This window comes from Hemitrygon akajei, chromosome 6 (assembly GCF_048418815.1).
Source record: "Hemitrygon akajei chromosome 6, sHemAka1.3, whole genome shotgun sequence".
Lineage (NCBI taxonomy): Eukaryota > Metazoa > Chordata > Chondrichthyes > Myliobatiformes > Dasyatidae > Hemitrygon > Hemitrygon akajei.
Window position 1 is genome coordinate 142,183,280 of NC_133129.1, and position 21,797 is coordinate 142,205,076.

At 38.6% G+C, this 21,797-nt stretch overlaps 1 protein-coding gene across 1 annotated transcript in view; it reads right to left on the minus strand.

Moving 5' to 3' along the window:
- The window catches only part of LOC140729543 (uncharacterized), a 113,076-nt gene that overhangs the window by 20,338 nt on the left and 70,941 nt on the right, over positions 1–21,797 (minus strand). The window contains exons 15-18 of the mRNA XM_073049387.1: positions 21,482–21,559; positions 19,889–19,966; positions 11,920–11,997; positions 11,572–11,616 (exon numbers count right to left, since the gene is read on the minus strand). Of these exons, the coding sequence (XP_072905488.1) occupies positions 11,572–11,616; positions 11,920–11,997; positions 19,889–19,966; positions 21,482–21,559 (279 nt within the window). The remainder of the gene's footprint in view (positions 1–11,571; positions 11,617–11,919; positions 11,998–19,888; positions 19,967–21,481; positions 21,560–21,797) is intronic.

The following is a 21,797-nucleotide window of genomic DNA, read 5'->3' on the forward strand; positions in this document are numbered from 1 at the left end:
GAAAGGATATGTGAGGGACCTGGGATATAGTGTCCATGGATTGTGATGGTGACACAGACTTTGCACTTTTACATCCATGGTGTGCAATGCACCCAAATAACATGTAAACTCATTGCTGGAAGGAAAGTTGAATATTTAAACAACCTTCTGGGTGTGCAGGTTACTGAATAATGTTGCCAGCATTCACAGACATTAACTTGAAGATAATCATGTGTAATCTACAGAAACTGCAATGCAAAAAAACTCACGAAGATTTCAACAATTCACTGGGTGTCCCAACAAACATATTACCTTCACTTTTTCCTGAATTTTATTTATCTGGTATCTCTTCTTTCCTTTCATGTCCATCGAGTTTTGCTGGGGTGGCCTCTGAATTTTGTACAGTATTTGAAAAAAAGAAGTTGCCTCAAATGTAAAATGACAACACAGCTTGAGACAAAATGTAGTAGGACTTTCTGTGAAGCTGGATTACGGTCATGTATTTTTGCAAACTCCTCCAGCAATTTGCCAACACAAAAGTCAATCATTAACTTGTCTAAAGATCTCCATCTCACAGCTTTTTTCCATATTTTATTTAAATTTTTAAAGAAGGAATATAATGACTCAATTAATACAACTATTGATACATATTGAAAAAAATGAATTCAAATACATTAATTGGTAATACATTGGTAAGGCCGGGTAAGTTCCTTTAAAAAGAGAACATTTCAAAAGTTGAGGCAACGTATTGGGTAGGTCATGGCAGCTGAGATCAGCCCCGTGGTTTGTTCATCCTGCAGCATGTGGGAAATCAGGGATACTTCCAGTGTCCCTGACGACTATGTGTGTAGGAAGTGTGTCCAGCTGCAGCTTCTGGCAGACCACATTGAGCGGCTGGAGCTGCGATTGGATTCATACTGGAGCATCCGCGATGCTGAGAAAGTCGTGAATAGCACGTTCTGTGAGTTGGCCACACCGCAGGTAAAGGCTACACAGGCAGAAAGGGAATGGGTGGCCACTAGACAGCGTAGCAGTAGGCAGGTAGTGCAGGAGTCCCCTGAGGTCATCTCCCTCCTAAACAGATATACTGTTTTGGATACTGTTGGGGGAGATGTCTCATCAGGGGAAGGCAGCAGCAGCCGAGTTCATGGCACCATGGGTGGCTCTGCGGCACAGGAGGGAAGGAAAAGGAGTGGGAGAGCTATAGTGATAGGGGATTCAATTGTAAGGGGAATAGACAGGCGTTTCTGCGGCCGCAAACAAAACTCCAGGATGGTATGTTGCCTCCCTGGTGCAAGGGTCAAGGATGTCTCTGAGCAGCTGCAGGACATCCTGGAATGGGAGGGTGAACAGCCAGTGGTCGTGGTGCACATAGGTACCAACGATATAGGTGAAAAACTGGATGAGGTCCTACAAAGTGAATTTAGGGAGTTAGGAGATAAACTAAAAAGTAGGACCACAAAGGTAATAATCTCTGGATTACTACTAGTACCACGTGCTAGTCAGAGTAGAAATAGGAGGATATTTCAGATGAATACGTGGCTTGAAAAATGCAGCGATTCATGGTGTCCACGTTCTGGCTGCGGCGATTCAAGGTCCTAGTCTCCAGGTCCAAGGTCTTCGGCGATCCAAGTTCCAGTGTCCAAAGCCAAGGTCTGTGGCGATCCAAGTTCCCTGTCTCCAAGTCCAAGGTCCATGGCGGTCCAAGTTCCCTGTCTCCAAGTCCAAGTTCCCTGTCTCCAAGTCCAAGGTCCGCGGCGATCCAAGTTCCCTGTCTCCAAGTCCAAGTTCCCTGTCTCCAAGTCCAAGGTCCGTGGCGGTCCAAGTTCCCTGTCTCCAAGTCCAAGTTCCCTGTCTCCAGGTCCAAGGTCTGCGGCGATCCAAGTTCCCAGTCACCAGGTCCAAGTTCCCAGTCTCCAGATCCGAGGTCCACGGCGATCCAAGTTCCCAGTCTCCAGGTCCAAGGTCTGTGGTGATCCAAGTTCCCAGTCACCAGGTCCAAGTTCCCAGTCTCCAGATCCAAGGTCCGTGGCGGTCCAAGTTCCCTGTCTCCAAGTCCAAGGTCCACGGCGATCCAAGTTCCCAGTCTCCAGGTCCAAGGTCCGCGGCGATCCAAGTTCCCATGTCTCCAAGTTCAAGGTTCGCGGCGATCCAAGTTCCCATGTCTCCAAGTTCAAGGTCTGTGGCGATCCAAGTTCCCAGTGTTTAAGTCATGGCCGCAGCGATTCAAGTTCCCAGTTTCCAACTCCAAGATCCGCGGCGATCCAAGTCCCTAGTCTCCTAGTCCGAGGTTTGTGTTCCCCCTTGTCCTCCTTGATTTCCCAGTTCTCTGTGTAGCGAGTAATAAACACTATTTTATTGAACCTAAGAAAGATGTGTTTTTTGTCCTGCTTGTGGGTCCTCTCCCAGCATCCTTGCCCCCACCTTGTAACAGGATATTCAATATTCAGGAGGGATAGACAGGAAAGAAAAGGAGGTGGGGTAGTGTTGGTGGTTAGAGAGGAGATTAACACAATAGAAAGGAAGGACATTAGCCTGGAGGATGTGGAAGCGATATGGTAGAGCTGCATAACACTAAGGGGTAGAAAACACTGGTGGGAGTTGTATACAGGCCACCTAACAGTAGGAGTGAGGTTGGGGATGGCATTAATCAGGAAATTAGAAATGCGTGCATTAAAGGAACAATAGTTATAATGGGTGACTTCAATTTAAATATAGATTGGGTGAACCAAATTGGTAAGGGTGCTGAGGAAGAGGATTTTTTGGAATGTATGCGGGATGGTTTTCTGAACCAACATGTCAAGGAACCAGCTAGAGAGCAGGTCATTCTAGATTGGGTATTTAGCAATGAGGAAGGGTTAGTTAGCAATCTTGTTGTGCGAGGCCCCTTGGGTAAGAGTGACCATAATATGGTGGAATTCTTCATTAAGATGGAGAGTGACATAGTTAATTCAGAAACAAAGGTTCTGAACTTAAAGAAGGATAACTTTGAAGGTATGACACATGAATTAGCTAAGATAGAACGGCAAATGATACTTAAAGGGTTGACGGTGGATATGCAATGGCAAGCATTTAAAGATCGCATGGATGAACTACAACAAGTGTTCATCCCAGTTTGGCAAAAGAATAAACCAGGGAAGGTAGTGCACCCATGGCTGACAAGGGAAATTAGGGATAGTATCAAGTCCAAAGAAGAAACATATAAATTAGCAAAAAAAAGCAGCACACCTGAGGACTGGGAGAAATTCAGAGACCAGCAGAGGAGGACAAAGGACTTAATTAGGAAAGGGAAAAAAGATTATGAGAGAAAGCTGGCAGGGAACATAAAAACTGACTGTAAAAGCTTTTATAGATACGTGAAAAGAAAAAGATTGGTCAAGACAAATGTAGGTCCTTTACAGTCAGAAACAGGTAAATTGATCATAGGGAACAAAGACGTGGCAGACCAATTGAATAACTACTTTGGTTCTGTCTTCACTAAGGAGGACATAAATAATCTTCCGGAAATAGTAAGGGACCGAGGGTCTAGTGAGATGGAGGAACTGAGGGAAATACATGTTAGTAGGGAAGTGGTGTTAGGTAAATTGAAGGGATTAAAGGCAGATAAATCCCCAGGGCCAGATGGTCTGCATCCCAGAGTGCTTAAGGAAGTAGCCCAAGAATAGTGGATGCATTAGTGATAATTTTTCAAAACTCCTTAGATTCTCGATTAGTTCCTGAGGATTGGAGGGTGGCTAATGTAACCCCACTTTTTAAAAAAGGAGGGAGAGCGAAACCGGGGAATTATAGACCGGTTAGCCTGACATCAGTGGTGGGGAAAATGCTAGAGTCGGTTACCAAAGATGTGATAACAGCACATTTGGAAAGAGGTGAAATCATTGGACAAAGTCAGCATGGATTTGTGAAAGGAAAATCATGTCTGATGAATCTTACAGAATTTTTTGAAGATGTAACTCGTAGAGTGGATAGGGGAGAACCAGTGGATGTGGTATATTTGGATTTTCAGAAGGATTTTGACAAGGTCCCACACAGGAGATTAGTGTGCAAACTTAAAGCACACGGTATTGGGGGTATGGTATTGATGTGGATAGAGAATTGGTTGGCAAACAGGAAGCAAAGAGTGGGAATAAACGGGACCTTTTCAGAATGGCAGGCAGTGACTAGTGGGGTACCGCAAGGCTCAGTGCTGGGACCCCAGTTGTTTACAATATATATTAATGATTTAGATGGGGGAAATAAATGCAGCACCTCCAAGTTTGCGGATGACATGAAGCTGGACAGCGGTGTTAGCTGTGAGGAGGATGCTAAGAGGATGCAGGGTGACTTGGATAAGGTAGGTGAGTGAGCAAATTCATGGCAGATGCAATTTAATGCAGATAAATGTGAGGTTATCCACTTTGGTTGCAAGAACAGGAAAACAGATTATTATCTGAATGGTGGCCGATTAGGAAAAGCGGAGGTGCAACGAGACCTGGGTGTTATTGTACACCAGTCATTGAAGGTGGGCATGCAGGTACAGCAGGCGGTGAAAAAGGCAAATGGTATGTTGGCATTCATAGCAAGAGGATTCGAGTACAGGAGCAGGGAGGTTCTACTGCAGTTGTGCAAGGCCTTGGTGAGGCCACAGCTGGAGTATTGTGTGCAGTTTTGGTCCCCTAATCTGAGGAAAAACATTCTTGCCATAGAGGGAGTACAAAGAAGGTTCACCAGATTGATTCCTGGGATGGCAGGACTTTCATATGAAGAAAGACTGGATCAACTAGGCTTATACTCACTGAAATTCAGAAGATTGAGGGGGGATCTTATTGAAACGTATAAAATTCTAAAGGGATTGGACAGGCTCGATGCAGGAAGATTCTTTCCGATGTCGGGGGAGTCCAGAATGAGGGGTCACAGTTTAAGGATAAAGGGGAAGCCTTTAAAGAGATGAGGAAAAACTTCTTCACACAGAGAGTGGGGAATCTGTGGAATTCTCTGCCACAGGAAACAGTTGAGGCCAGTTCATTGGCTATATTTAAGAGGGAGTTAGATATCGCCCTTGTGGCTAAAGGGATCAGGGGGTATGGAGAGAAAGCAGGTACAGGGTTCTGAATTGGATGATCAGCCATGATCATACTGAATGGTGGTGCAGGCTCGAAGGGCCGAATGGCCAGCTCCTGCACCTATTTTCTATGTTTCTATGTTTAATAGGTCCAAGAGAAAAAAAAGAACACCTATCCCAACACCTTCTCCCCGCATTTAGAAAAAAGGAACAAGAAAAAAAACATAAGAGACAGAGGAAAGAAAGGAAAGGAGAGAAGAAAGAAAAGAGAAAAAGAATAAAAAAGAATCATCCAGCTCTCAGTCAGTTTAAAATACAAATTTAAGAAACTAGCTTATAATAAGGGATATATTAATTTAAAAGAATTAAAATAAATAAGTTAAACAGTCCAGGCATTTTTGTAATCCAAGTATGGTTGCCAAATCTCAATGAACATAGTGTATCCATTTCTAAGAGTACAAGTAATCTTCTTAAGGGGTATACAACTTTGCATTTCTTTATTCCAACGATCAATATGTACAAGGGAATCAGATTTCCATGTCACCAATATGCATCTCCTGGCTACTGACAGCGCAATTTTAATAAATTTGAATTTATTCCTGGGGAGGTTAGCTTTCAAAACTGCTAAGTTCCACCAGAAGAAACAACCTGTTTATAAGGCTGTCATATAACTTTAACAAAAGCAATGGTTAAAAGGAAAAATCGTGGAAATCCTACTGGCGCTAGTGCTGCCAGCCTTGCACTCCCGGGGGCGTCTGGAGTTGAGGGACACGGAAGCAATGGTGATGAGGCCTGCTTATCGGACAGTTCCTCTGAGCCTGCAAAAGGCCCGAAGACGGCGGCAGCACAACGCGGAGATGGCTCGGGCAGTGACCTCGCAGCCGTGATTGATGCTTTGGCTGATGTAGTCCGGACTTTAACCAGTAGGATGGACAAATTTAAGAGTCATTTAGACGTTATCATTCAAGAATCTAAGGAAATGAAGTAGACTTTGGAATCTTTAAATTTGTGAACCTAGGACTTAGAAAATAATATGAAGGATGTTGTGAATAGATTACAAAGCCTGGAAAAAGAAAAAGATTCCTGGAGGATAGAGAAAGTAAAAATAATGGATAAACTGGACTCCCTTGAAAACTATAGCAGAAGAAATAATATCAAAATAGTGGGTTTAAAAGAGGGACTGGAAGGGAGAGACACAGTGACTTTCTTTCAAGAATGGATCCCCAAAGTTCTGGGGAAAAAGCATTTTGACAAAGAATTACAGAAAGAGCCCACAGGACTTTAATCTCCCGACCACCTTCAGAGCAAAGGCCTCACTCTATACTTATACACATTTTGAAGTATCAAGATAAACAAGAAGTATTACGAGCTGCAGCAATAGAGGTCAGAGAGAGAAATGGCCTATTAGAGTTTGAAGGGGGAAAGATATCCTTCTTTCCAGATATTAGTGTGGCCTTGTTAAGAAAAAGGAAAAACTTTGACTTAAAAAGGAGGTTATTAAAGAATAAAGGTCTTCAATATTCTTTATTATATCCAGCAAGGACAAGAATTACTCTATCGGATGGAGGGAGGAAATTTTTTACTAACCCCCAGGAGGCAATAAACTTTATTCAAAAAAATATCTGAGACATCGTGATTCAGAATATTCTTCTTCTGGAATAAGAGGCCTAGAAAGATGTATCTTGGGCAAAATATATGAAGAAAATTATTTGATTTTCTTTATTAATATAGATTAGTTTTAACATAATTATAATCTTGAACTTTGAATCTACATGATTATGGATGTAGACTATTATGATTTAAAATATTGAACTTAAAATTCATATGATTATGGATGGAAACCACTATGAATATTAATTTATTATTAAATCTATTTAGGTTTTTTCTGGGTCTTTTTGAATTATACTACTTAGGAAATATATAGTTCATCTAATTTTGTTATATTTAGTATGAATAGCATTGATTATATAGATATCATCTTTTGATATGTTTAGTTTTTGGTATGCTGGATATGTATTAAGTTACAATATTTACAAAGAGTTTCTTTGAATTCTCTTCTTTATTTGGATATATTGCTATATTAATGATATTTACTTTCAATATTATAGACTATGTTAGATATTTAGTAATAACGGATGTGGAATATAATTTAATTTTTACAGATGTTTAATTAAGGAGTTATTGGGAGAGTGGATAACCTTTTTTTCCTTCTCTTTTCTAAAAAAAAAGATTAATTATGTTATTTATTAAAGAATGTCCATCTTTAGTGTGATGTTTATCGGACCCCACAGTAAGAGGGGTTCAGGCGCCGTGGGCTTGGAGCGCCAGTTGGGAGGGTTTTTCTCCCTTTCTTTTTCTTTTTTTTTCCTCTTTGGTTTCCTTTCTATTTTCTACACTCTATTGAGAATGGCACCAAATACCTCAGAGTCACTCAAAGAAGTGGCAGTAATTTATTTTTTTTTGTTAGCAGGATTTATCAACTAATAAAATCTGATAACTATAAATAGAGCAATTAAATTTTTAAGTCTTAATGTTAATGGGATAAATGGACTGATAAAAAAGAAAAAAGTCTTGGCATATCTTAAAAAATCATATTGATATTACCTTTCTTCAAGAAACTCATCTTACAGTGACAGAACATAACAAATTAAAGAGAGGATGGATTGGTCAAGTAATAGCGTCCTTCTTTAATTCTAAAGCCAGAGGAGTGGCAGTATTGATAGGGAGGAATTTGCCAGTGAAGGTGGAGGGTATTATCATAGACCCGGCTGGGGGATTTGTTATGGTCTACTGTCAAATATATTCAGAATCCTAGACACTTTTGAATTTATATGCTCCCAATTATGATGACGAGAAATTTATTCAAAATATCTTTTAAAAGTTGTTCAAGGATATGAAAATATCTTAATTGGAGGGGATTTCAATTTTTTTCTGGATCCAATTTTAGATACATCAGTTAAAAAAGTCGTTAAGGTCAGGGCAGCAAAAACCACCCTGGCCTTCATGAAGGACTTGAATATAATAGATGCTTGGAGACAGCAGCATCCAAGGGAAAGAGGCTACTCCTTCTATTCAAAACAATATGATTCCTACTCTAGAATTGACTTATTTCTAATATTAGCTAAATTAGAAAGTAGGCTCATTCAAATAGAATATGCCGTGAGACTACTTTCAGACCATTCACCTTTAATTATATCAATTGAAATGCCTGATAAACAAAAAACATTATATAGATGGCGTTTTATTCCTTTCTTGTTGAAAAGACCAGAGTTTCACAGTTTAATTAGAGCTCAAATAGAACTATTCTGTGAGATGAACTCACTCTCTACTGCCAATAATTTATTATGGGATACATTAAAAGCATACTTAAGAGGACAGATAATTGGATACGTTAAGGGAATAAAAAATAAATATGTAACAGAATTAAATGAACTGGAGAAAGAAGTAACACAATTAGAAAAAGATTGTCAGAATTCAACAAGAGGAAAATTATAAAAAAATAAAAATTAGAGTATAACACGAAACAAACCTATAGAATAGAAAATATGATACTAAAATCAAAACAACAATATTATGAATTAGGAGAGAGAACCCATAAAGTACTATCTTGGCAATTGAGGGTGGAAGAATCCTCCAGAACAATAAATGCAATTCAAATAGGGGAAGGTAAGATTTCATATAAGCCAAAAGAAATAAATGATATTTTTAAGCAGTTCTATTCGGAACTATATAAATCAGAATCAGTGGGTGACTCCCAGAAAATTGATGATTTTTTGTCTAATTTACAATTTCCCAAATTGAGCCAACAAGATCCGGAAGAATTGAATGCCCCTTTTTCTAGCGATGAAATTGAAAAAGCCCTGGACTTACTACAGGCTAATAAGTCGCTGGGAGATGATCCCCATGAATTTTATAGAGAATTTAAGGATCAATTAATGCCCTTTTTTATGAGGGTTGTGACTCAGGCTGAGGAGACCCATACTCTACCGGAATCCTTTTCAACAGCAACTATTATGTTAAATTTTAAGGATAAGGATCCGCTAAAACGAGCGCCTTATAGACCTATCTCACTTTTAAATGCGGACTATAAAATTATAGCAAAGGCATTAACTAATAGATTAGCTCGATATCTGCCAAAATTGATTAAATCTGATCAAACAGGATTTATTAAAAATAGACAATTATCTGATAATATTGGCAGACTATTGACTATGTTACATTTAGCTAAGACGAAGGTGGACCCGACTGTAGCAGTGGCTTTAGATGCTTTAGACTTGAATATGATTTTTTATTTAAAACAATGGAAAAACTTGGTCCAGGCCAAATACTCATAAATTAGATAAGAGCACTTTACCATCAATCTAAGCCAAAATAATTATGAATGGGCAGATTTCACCAGTTTTCTCTCTACATAGATCTAGTAGACAAGGTTGTGCACTATCTCCAGCTCCATATGTTCTGCCAATAGAGCCATTGGCTGAGGCTGTTAGATGGGAAAAAGTGGCCCAGGAAGAATATAAAATTAATTTATCTGCTGATGACATTTTAGTATGTTTGGCTGACCCGGCCGGCTCTTTGGTAAGACTAAGGGCCTTGCTGAACAATTATGGTATAGTTTTGGGATATAAAATAAATTGGAATAAAAGTGAAATTTTACCTTTAGGTAGAGGGGACTATGCCCAATATCAATATGGCACTCAGTTTAGATGGGTTAAATCCAACATGAAGTATCTGGGGATTAAGTTTAATCGTAATTTGGATGACCTTTATAAACTTAATTATCTCCCCCTGCTGTGGAATGTCGAGGAGGAACTACATGGGTGGATAAACCTGCCCATCACACTGATGGGTGGGGTAAACTGTATAAAAATGAAGAAAATGCCAAGACTTCAGTTTTTTTTTCAGTTTTTACCTATCCCATTATCTAATAATTTTTTAATGGACATATTCATCTATTTTTATGGTCAGGTAAAACATCTAGAATCTCCATGGAAAAATTGACCTGGGACTATAAACTGGGAGGGTTAAAATTACCAGATTTTAAAAAATATTATTTAGCTGCACAAGCATGGTTTATTGCTTCTTTTTTGATGAGACAACTATTCCTTCTTGGGTTACAATTGGCTTACACATGGTAGGAGAAGAGATGGCAGAAGAATTTATATATAAATGAGACTCCAAATAAATTAAAAAGAAAACAAACAATCCTCTACTGAGACATGTAATTTATGTCTGGGAAAAAATTAAACAATTTATGGGTCTAAAAAAAGGAATATCCACAAAGACACCTCTATCTCAGAACAGATTAATACCCATGACTCTGGGTAATAAATTACCTGGTATCAACATGGTATCAGGTGCGTTGAAGATTGTTATAATCAGCAGAGGCAATTTATGTCTTTTGAGGGACTTAAAAATAAATATAATTTATCTAATAACACATTCTTCTGCTATCTCCAATTACGATCTTTTTTGAGGGACTGTTTGGGTCCATCACTGGCCCTACCAAGGTGCTCAAACATGGAGATTCTAATTCGAAAGGGGAATACAACTAAATTTATCTCTAATATGTATTCTTTATTCCAGGACCAATACCCAAAGTTTGGTATATACAGATCGAGGGAGAAATGGGAGTCGGATTTGGGCATTGTAATTGATCATCAATGCTGGTCACATCTATGCTTGGATAGTGTTACCACTCTTATCAACTCTAGGTACAGAATGATACATTTAAATTTTTTACATCAGTTATATCTCACACCTGAAAAAAATACATTAAAATAAACCAGAAATTTCTAACAAGTGCTTCAGGTGTGGCATAGATGTTGGTACCTTTATGCATTCCACCTGGCTATGCACAAAACTGAGATCTTTTTGGATAGATTTGGGGGAGGTACTGGGAAAGATTCACGGGATGGTTTTCCCTCTAGATCTCCATCTCACTGTTGAATAAATTACCCAGACCTTTCTTCATTTAGACACAGAACATTAAACATAAAACTTTCAACTAATCTAGCTTCTGATTCCAGTCAAGTGTTTGTTAGGCTTCAGAATGAATATTCCTAGGCCCATCACACTGGCAAAAATGAGTCTCTGCCAAGTCAGGCAATGAAAAGTTGAAACAATATTGATCCATGGCCATAGATTCAGCAACAGGATAATCATGTGACAACAACTGAACTTGAAAACAAAGTACCACACATTTTTGAATTTGAGGAATTGGGGAATAATTCGTGTCAGATAATGGTGCTGGCACTAATTTGGCATGTTCCCATGTCAATACCCAAAAGAGACTCATGCCTCCATTCCAGTAGCAAATTTGAAGAATTGACATTCCACCAGGAGGAAGGTGTACAGCATCTCCAAGAATTTTCCAGAGGTTAGGCAGAAGAATATCTGCAGAAATTTTCCAGGGATTAAGATTTGCAGAACACAGTTTATAAACCACATCTAATTCTCACTCCATCTATAATAGATGTTATGCAAGTGCCAGAAAAAAACATAAAAGTACCTGCATTTTTCTGTATTTTCAGATTTGTGCCTGAACTCACCTGGATCTTCATCTCCTTCTATTTCTGTGTCTTCTCTGTTCAGCACTGCAATCAAAGACAGGACATATGAGGGAGCTGCTGATGACTGACCATGGGTTGTGATGGTGACACAGACTTTGCATGTTTACATCCATGGTGTGCAATGCTCCCAAATAATATGTAATTTCAGTGCTGGTAGGAAAGTTGAATATTTAAGCAACCTTCTGGTTGTGCTGCTTAATGAATAATGGTGACAGTATTCACAGAATTAACTAGAAGATAATTGTGTGTAATCTACAGAAACTGCAATGCAAGCAAAGAAACATGAAACTTTCAACAAATCTCTGGGTATCCCAACAAACATAATACCTTCATTTTCTTCTGAATTTTGATTGGTCAGCTTCTCCTCTTCCCTTTCATGTTCAGCAGGCTTTGCTGGGGTGATCTCTGAATCCAAATAAAATAAATTTATTTGTCTCTATCAGCTCTGGCAATGTAAGAGTGAAACAATAGTGATTCATAGCCAGAATTTTACCAAACGTAAAAACATGTAGCAACAACTGAATTTGAATGTGTAGGTTCCAAAGCAAAATCCCACATACTTTTAAAATGGAGGAATTGTGGAATAATTCCAGTCTGATTACACTAATTTGTCATGGTCCTTTCTACGATATGCAGCTCTGCACAGAAGAGAGACGTGCTACAAGTCCTGGTGCAAAGTTCAACAATCTACCTTGCCCCAGAGAGTTTGGCGGATGGAATATACACAGTATCTTCAGGAGTGTTCCAGACATTAAGCAGGCAATGTCTGTAGGAATTTTGAAAGGACGAATGAAAAGTGAATCTCACTTTGTTTACAACAGAAGCCTTGCAATTACAAAGATAATACCTACAACTTTTTCCATATTTTCCTTACTTTCATCCCTTAATTCATTTCCATGTCCATTTGGTTTTATTTCTTCAACTGGTCCATTCGAAACTGTCATCAATATAAGGATACTTTATTTGAGGAATTTAGGGAAATATACCCTGTGTGTGATGATAAGTGAATTATGCTGATAACATTCACAAGAATTAAGAGATGGTAATCACGTGCAATTTACAGAAGCTGGAAGAAATCTGCTAAGTTGTATTGATGACAACATTGACAGAGGCATGACATTTCTAACGCTTTCTGAACAGTTGCTTGTATTTTGTGAATTCATGCAGTGCTGTTGTATTGCAGAATATAGGCAGAGAGTAGAGAGAGCAGCCCCAGTAGTAAGGGCCATGAATATATGATCAAGGGAGGATGGGGATTATTTACATGACTGCTTTCAATTAGTGGATTAGGCCAATTTCAACGAAACATCTTCAGATATCCTGGTGGATTGTAGATTGTTCAACTTTGCTATGGAACGGAGGCAAGAATTTTCCAGGGATTTTCCAGGCATTGAGCAGGCCATATCTTCAGAAACGTTCTAGGGATTAGGAATTTGCAGGCCTCTGTATATGAACCACAATTAATTCTCACTCCAACTGCTTTAGGAGTTATACAGTAGCAGGAAAAAGAAACAGACAAATAAATGCATTCATTTTTTTTGGTTTTTCTTCATAAAATTTGTGCCTTAACTTCCCTGCCTGTTTGGATGATTCTGCTTCTGTGGGTTTTGCATTTAGCTCTGAAATCAGAGAAAGAATATGTGTGGGATCCGGGATTCAGTGACCATGGGTTATGATGGTGAAACAGACTTTGCATGATTTAATACATTGCGTCCAATGCTCCCAAATAACATGTAAATTCATTATTGGTAGGAAAATTGAATATTTAAGCAACCTTCTGGGTGTGCTGGTTACTGAATAATGTTGACAGCATTCATTCTGGATTACCTAGAATATGATCAGTCGTAATCTACAGATACAACAATGCAAGCAAAAACTCATGAAGTTTTCAACAATTCTCTGTGTGTCCCAACAAACATATTACCTTCATTTTCTCCTGAATTCTGATGGTTCGGCCTCTCCCCTTCCCTTTTATTTTCATCAAGCTTTGCTGGGGTGACCTCTGAATCGAAATAAAGGAAATGTGTCTCGATCAGCTCAGTCAATGTAAGAGTGAAACAACAGTGATTCACAGCCAGAATTTTACCAAACGTAAAAACATGTAGCAACAACTGAATTTGAATGTGTAGGTTCCAAAGCAAAATCCCACATACTTTTCAAATGGAGGAATTGTGGAATAATTCCAGTCTGATTACACTAATTTGTCATGGTCCTTTCTACGATATGCAGCTCTGTACAGAAGAGACACGTGCTACAAGTCCTGTTGCAAAGTTCAACAATCTACCTTGCCCCAGAGAGTTTGGCGGATGGAATATACACAGTATCTTCAGGAGTGTTCCAGACATTAAGCAGGCAATGTCTGTAGGAATTTTGAAAGGACGAATGAAAAGTGAATCTCACTTTGTTTACAACAGAAGCCTTGCAATTACAAAGATAATACCTACAGCTTTTTCCATATTTTCCTTACTTTCATCCCTTAATTCATTTCCATGTCCATTTGGTTTTATTTCTTCAACTGGTCCATTCGAAACTGTCATCAATATAAGGATACTTTATTTGAGGAATTTAGGGAAATATACCCTGTGTGTGATGATAAGTGAATTATGCTGATAACATTCACAAGAATTAAGAGATGGTAATCACGTGCAATTTACGGAAGCTGGAAGAAATCTGCTAAGTTGTATTGATGACAACATTGACAGAGGCATGACATTTCTAACGCTTTCTGGACAGTTGTTTGTATTTTGTGAATTCATGCAGTGCTGTTGTATTGCAGCATATAGGCAGAGAGCAGAGAGAGCAGCCCCAGTAGTAAGGGCCATGAATATATGATCAAGGGAGGATGAGGATTATTTACATGACTGCTTTCAATTAGTGGATTAGGCCAACATCAAGGAAACATCTTCAGATATCCTGGTGGATTGGAGATTGTTCAACTTTGCTATGGAACGGAGGCATGAATTTTCCAGGGATTTTCCAGGCATTGAGCAGGCCATATCTTCAGAAATGTTCTAGTGATTAGTAACTTGCAGGCCTCTGTATATGAACCACGATTAATTCTCACTCCAAATGCTTTAGGAGTTATACAGTAGCAGGAAAAAGAAACAGACAAATAAATGCATTCATTTTTTTTGGTTTTTCTTCATAAAATTTGTGCCTTAACTTCCCTGCCTGTTTGGATGATTCTGCTTCTGTGGGTTTTGCATTTAGCTCTGAAATCAGAGAAAGAATATGTGTGGGACCCGGGATTCAGTGACCATGGGTTATGATGGTGAAACAGACTTTACATGATTTAGTACATTGCGTCCAATGCTCTTAAATAACATGTAAATTGATTGTTGGTAGGAAAATTGAATATTTAAGCAACCTTCTGGGTGTGCTGGTTACTGAATAATGTTGACAGCATTCATTCTGGATTACCTAGAATATGATCAGTCGTAATCTACAGATACAACAATGCAAGCAAAAACTCATGAAGTTTTCAACAATTCTCTGTGTGTCCCAACAAACATATTACCTTCATTTTCTCCTGAATTCTGATGGTTCGGCCTCTGCCCTTCCCTTTTATCTTCATCAGGCTTTGCTGGGGTGACCCCTGAATCGAAATAAAGGAAATGTGTTTCTATCAGCTCAGGCAATGTAAGAGTGAAACAATAGTGATTCATAGCCAGAATTTTACCAAACGTAAAAACATGTAGCAACAACTGAATTTGAATGTGTAGGTTCCAAAGCAAAATCCCACATACTTTTCAAATGGAGGAATTGTGGAATAATTCCAGTCTGATTACACTAATTTGTCATGGTCCTTTCTACGATATGCAGCTCTGTACAGAAGAGACACGTGCTACAAGTCCTGTTGCAAAGTTCAACAATCTACCTTGCCCCAGAGAGTTTGGCGGATGGAATATACACAGTATCTTCAGGAGTGTTCCAGACATTAAGCAGGCAATGTCTGTAGGAATTTTGAAAGGACGAATGAAAAGTGAATCTCACTTTGTTTACAACAGAAGCCTTGCAATTACAAAGATAATACCTACAGCTTTTTCCATATTTTCCTTACTTTCATCCCTTAATTCATTTCCATGTCCATTTGGTTTTATTTCTTCAACTGGTCCATTCGAAACTGTCATCAATATAAGGATACTTTATTTGAGGAATTTAGGGAAATATACCCTGTGTGTGATGATAAGTGAATTATGCTGATAACATTCACAAGAATTAAGAGATGGTAATCACGTGCAATTTACAGAAGCTGGAAGAAATCTGCTAAGTTGTATTGATGACAACATTGACAGAGGCATGACATTTCTAACGCTTTCTGAACAGTTGCTTGTATTTTGTGAATTCATGCAGTGCTGTTGTATTGCAGAATATAGGCAGAGAGTAGAGAGAGCAGCCCCAGTAGTAAGGGCCATGAATATATGATCAAGGGAGGATGGGGATTATTTACATGACTGCTTTCAATTAGTGGATTAGGCCAATTTCAACGAAACATCTTCAGATATCCTGGTGGATTGTAGATTGTTCAACTTTGCTATGGAACGGAGGCAAGAATTTTCCAGGGATTTTCCAGGCATTGAGCAGGCCATATCTTCAGAAACGTTCTAGGGATTAGGAATTTGCAGGCCTCTGTATATGAACCACAATTAATTCTCACTCCAACTGCTTTAGGAGTTATACAGTAGCAGGAAAAAGAAACAGACAAATAAATGCATTCATTTTTTTTGGTTTTTCTTCATAAAATTTGTGCCTTAACTTCCCTGCCTGTTTGGATGATTCTGCTTCTGTGGGTTTTGCATTTAGCTCTGAAATCAGAGAAAGAATATGTGTGGGATCCGGGATTCAGTGACCATGGGTTATGATGGTGAAACAGACTTTGCATGATTTAATACATTGCGTCCAATGCTCCCAAATAACATGTAAATTCATTATTGGTAGGAAAATTGAATATTTAAGCAACCTTCTGGGTGTGCTGGTTACTGAATAATGTTGACAGCATTCATTCTGGATTACCTAGAATATGATCAGTCGTAATCTACAGATACAACAATGCAAGCAAAAACTCATGAAGTTTTCAACAATTCTCTGTGTGTCCCAACAAACATATTACCTTCATTTTCTCCTGAATTCTGATGGTTCGGCCTCTCCCCTTCCCTTTTATTTTCATCAAGCTTTGCTGGGGTGACCTCTGAATCGAAATAAAGGAAATGTGTCTCGATCAGCTCAGTCAATGTAAGAGTGAAACAACAGTGATTCACAGCCAGAATTTTACCAAACGTAAAAACATGTAGCAACAACTGAATTTGAATGTGTAGGTTCCAAAGCAAAATCCCACATACTTTTCAAATGGAGGAATTGTGGAATAATTCCAGTCTGATTACACTAATTTGTCATGGTCCTTTCTACGATATGCAGCTCTGTACAGAAGAGACACGTGCTACAAGTCCTGTTGCAAAGTTCAACAATCTACCTTGCCCCAGAGAGTTTGGCGGATGGAATATACACAGTATCTTCAGGAGTGTTCCAGACATTAAGCAGGCAATGTCTGTAGGAATTTTGAAAGGACGAATGAAAAGTGAATCTCACTTTGTTTACAACAGAAGCCTTGCAATTACAAAGATAATACCTACAGCTTTTTCCATATTTTCCTTACTTTCATCCCTTAATTCATTTCCATGTCCATTTGGTTTTATTTCTTCAACTGGTCCATTCGAAACTGTCATCAATATAAGGATACTTTATTTGAGGAATTTAGGGAAATATACCCTGTGTGTGATGATAAGTGAATTATGCTGATAACATTCACAAGAATTAAGAGATGGTAATCACGTGCAATTTACGGAAGCTGGAAGAAATCTGCTAAGTTGTATTGATGACAACATTGACAGAGGCATGACATTTCTAACGCTTTCTGGACAGTTGTTTGTATTTTGTGAATTCATGCAGTGCTGTTGTATTGCAGCATATAGGCAGAGAGCAGAGAGAGCAGCCCCAGTAGTAAGGGCCATGAATATATGATCAAGGGAGGATGAGGATTATTTACATGACTGCTTTCAATTAGTGGATTAGGCCAACATCAAGGAAACATCTTCAGATATCCTGGTGGATTGGAGATTGTTCAACTTTGCTATGGAACGGAGGCATGAATTTTCCAGGGATTTTCCAGGCATTGAGCAGGCCATATCTTCAGAAATGTTCTAGTGATTAGTAACTTGCAGGCCTCTGTATATGAACCACGATTAATTCTCACTCCAAATGCTTTAGGAGTTATACAGTAGCAGGAAAAAGAAACAGACAAATAAATGCATTCATTTTTTTTGGTTTTTCTTCATAAAATTTGTGCCTTAACTTCCCTGCCTGTTTGGATGATTCTGCTTCTGTGGGTTTTGCATTTAGCTCTGAAATCAGAGAAAGAATATGTGTGGGACCCGGGATTCAGTGACCATGGGTTATGATGGTGAAACAGACTTTACATGATTTAGTACATTGCGTCCAATGCTCTTAAATAACATGTAAATTGATTGTTGGTAGGAAAATTGAATATTTAAGCAACCTTCTGGGTGTGCTGGTTACTGAATAATGTTGACAGCATTCATTCTGGATTACCTAGAATATGATCAGTCGTAATCTACAGATACAACAATGCAAGCAAAAACTCATGAAGTTTTCAACAATTCTCTGTGTGTCCCAACAAACATATTACCTTCATTTTCTCCTGAATTCTGATGGTTCGGCCTCTGCCCTTCCCTTTTATCTTCATCAGGCTTTGCTGGGGTGACCCCTGAATCGAAATAAAGGAAATGTGTTTCTATCAGCTCAGGCAATGTAAGAGTGAAACAATAGTGATTCATAGCCAGAATTTTACCAAACGTAAAAACATGTAGCAACAACTGAATTTGAATGTGTAGGTTCCAAAGCAAAATCCCACATACTTTTCAAATGGAGGAATTGTGGAATAATTCCAGTCTGATTACACTAATTTGTCATGGTCCTTTCTACGATATGCAGCTCTGTACAGAAGAGACACGTGCTACAAGTCCTGTTGCAAAGTTCAACAATCTACCTTGCCCCAGAGAGTTTGGCGGATGGAATATACACAGTATCTTCAGGAGTGTTCCAGACATTAAGCAGGCAATGTCTGTAGGAATTTTGAAAGGACGAATGAAAAGTGAATCTCACTTTGTTTACAACAGAAGCCTTGCAATTACAAAGATAATACCTACAGCTTTTTCCATATTTTCCTTACTTTCATCCCTTAATTCATTTCCATGTCCATTTGGTTTTATTTCTTCAACTGGTCCATTCGAAACTGTCATCAATATAAGGATACTTTATTTGAGGAATTTAGGGAAATATACCCTGTGTGTGATGATAAGTGAATTATGCTGATAACATTCACAAGAATTAAGAGATGGTAATCACGTGCAATTTACAGAAGCTGGAAGAAATCTGCTAAGTTGTATTGATGACAACATTGACAGAGGCATGACATTTCTAACGCTTTCTGAACAGTTGCTTGTATTTTGTGAATTCATGCAGTGCTGTTGTATTGCAGAATATAGGCAGAGAGTAGAGAGAGCAGCCCCAGTAGTAAGGGCCATGAATATATGATCAAGGGAGGATGAGGATTATTTACATGACTGCTTTCAATTAGTGGATTAGGCCAACATCAAGGAAACATCTTCAGATATCCTGGTGGATTGTAGATTGTTCAACTTTGCTATGGAACGGAGGCATGAATTTTCCAGGGATTTTCCAGGCACTGAGCAGGCCATATCTTCAGAAACGTTCTAGTGATTAGGAATTTGCAGGCCTCTGTCTATGAACCACAATTAATTCTCACTCCAAATGCTTTAGGAGTTATACAGTAGCAGGAAAAAGAAACAGACAAATAAATGCATTCATTTTTTTTGGTTTTTCTTCATAAAATTTGTGCCTTAACTTCCTTGCCTGTTTGGATGATTCTGCTTCTGTGGGTTTTGCATTTAGCTCTGAAATCAGAGAAAGAATATGTGTGGGATCCGGGATTCAGTGACCATGGGTTATGATGGTGAAACAGACTTTGCATGATTTAATACATTGCGTCCAATGCTCCCAAATAACATGTAAATTCATTGTTGGTAGGAAAATTGAATATTTAAGCAACCTTCTGGGTGTGCTGGTTACTGAATAATGTTGACAGCATTCATTCTGGATTACCTAGAATATGATCAGTCGTAATCTACAGATACAACAATGCAAGCAAAAACTCATGAAGTTTTCAACAATTCTCTGTGTGTCCCAACAAACATATTACCTTCATTTTCTCCTGAATTCTGATAGTTCGGCCTCTCCCCTTCCCTTTTATTTTCATCAGGCGTTGCTGGGGTGACCTCTGAATCGAAATAAAGGAAATGTGTCTCGATCAGCTCAGTCAATGTAAGAGTGAAACAACAGTGATTCACAGCCAGAATTTTACCAAACGTAAAAACATGGAGCAACAACTGAATTTGAATGTGTAGGTTCCAAAGCAAAATCCCACATACTTTTCAAATGGAGGAATTGTGGAATAATTCCAGTCTGATTACACTAATTTGTCATGGTCCTTTCTACGATATGCAGCTCTGTACAGAAGAGACACGTGCTACAAGTCCTGTTGCAAAGTTCAACAATCTACCTTGCCCCAGAGAGTTTGGCGGATGGAATATACACAGTATCTTCAGGAGTGTTCCAGACATTAAGCAGGCAATGTCTGTAGGAATTTTGAAAGGACAAATGAAAAGTGAATCTCACTTTGTTTACAACAGAAGCCTTGCAATTACAAAGATAATACCTACAGCTTTTTCCATATTTTCCTTACTTTCATCCCTTAATTCATTTCCATGTCCATTTGGTTTTATTTCTTCAACTGGTCCATTCGAAACTGTCATCAATATAAGGATACTTTATTTGAGGAATTTAGGGAAATATACCCTGTGTTTGATGATAAGTGAATTATGCTGATAACATTCACAAGAATTAAGAGATGGTAATCACGTGCAATTTACGGAAGCTGGAAGAAATCTGCTAAGTTGTATTGATGACAACATTGACAGAGGCATGACATTTCTAACGCTTTCTGAACAGTTGTTTGTATTTTGTGAATTCATGCAGTGCTGTTGTATTGCAGAATATAGGCAGAGAGCAGAGAGAGCAGCCCCAGTAGTAAGGGCCATGAATATATGATCAAGGGAGGATGAGGATTATTTACATGACTGCTTTCAATTAGTGGATTAGGCCAACATCAAGGAAACATCTTCAGATATCCTGGTGGATTGTAGATTGTTCAACTTTGCTATGGAACGGAGGCATGAATTTTCCAGGGATTTTCCAGGCATTGAGCAGGCCATATCTTCAGAAACGTTCTAGTGATTAGTAACTTGCAGGCCTCTGTATATGAACCACAATTAATTCTCACTCCAAATGCTTTAGGAGTTATACAGTAGCAAGAAAAAGAAACAGACAAATAAATGCATTCATTTTTTCTGGTTTTTCTTCATAAAATTTGTGCCTTAACTTCCCTGCCTGTTTGGATGATTCTGCTTCTGTGGGTTTTGCATTTAGCTCTGAAATCAGAGAAAGAATATGTGTGGGACCCGGGATTCAGTGACCATGGGTTATGATGGTGAAACAGACTTTGCATGATTTAATACATTGCGTCCAATGCTCCCAAATAACATGTAAATTCATTGTTGGTAGGAAAATTGAATATTTAAGCAACCTTCTGGGTGTGCTGGTTACTGAATAATGTTGACAGTATTCATTCTGGATTACCTAGAATATGATCAGTCGTAATCTACAGATACAACAATGCAAGCAAAAACTCATGAAGTTTTCAACAATTCTCTGTGTGTCCCAACAAACATATTACCTTCATTTTCTCCTGAATTCTGCTGGTTCGGCCTCTGCCCTTCCCTTTTATCTTCATCAGGCTTTGCTGGGGTGACCCCTGAATCGAAATAAAGGAAATGTGTTTCTATCAGCTCAGGCAATGTAAGAGTGAAACAATAGTGATTCATAGCCAGAATTTTACCAAACGTAAAAACATGTAGCAACAACTGAATTTGAATGTGTAGGTTCCAAAGCAAAATCCCACATACTTTTCAAATGGAGGAATTGTGGAATAATTCCAGTCTGATTACACTAATTTGTCATGGTCCTTTCTACGATATGCAGCTCTGTACAGA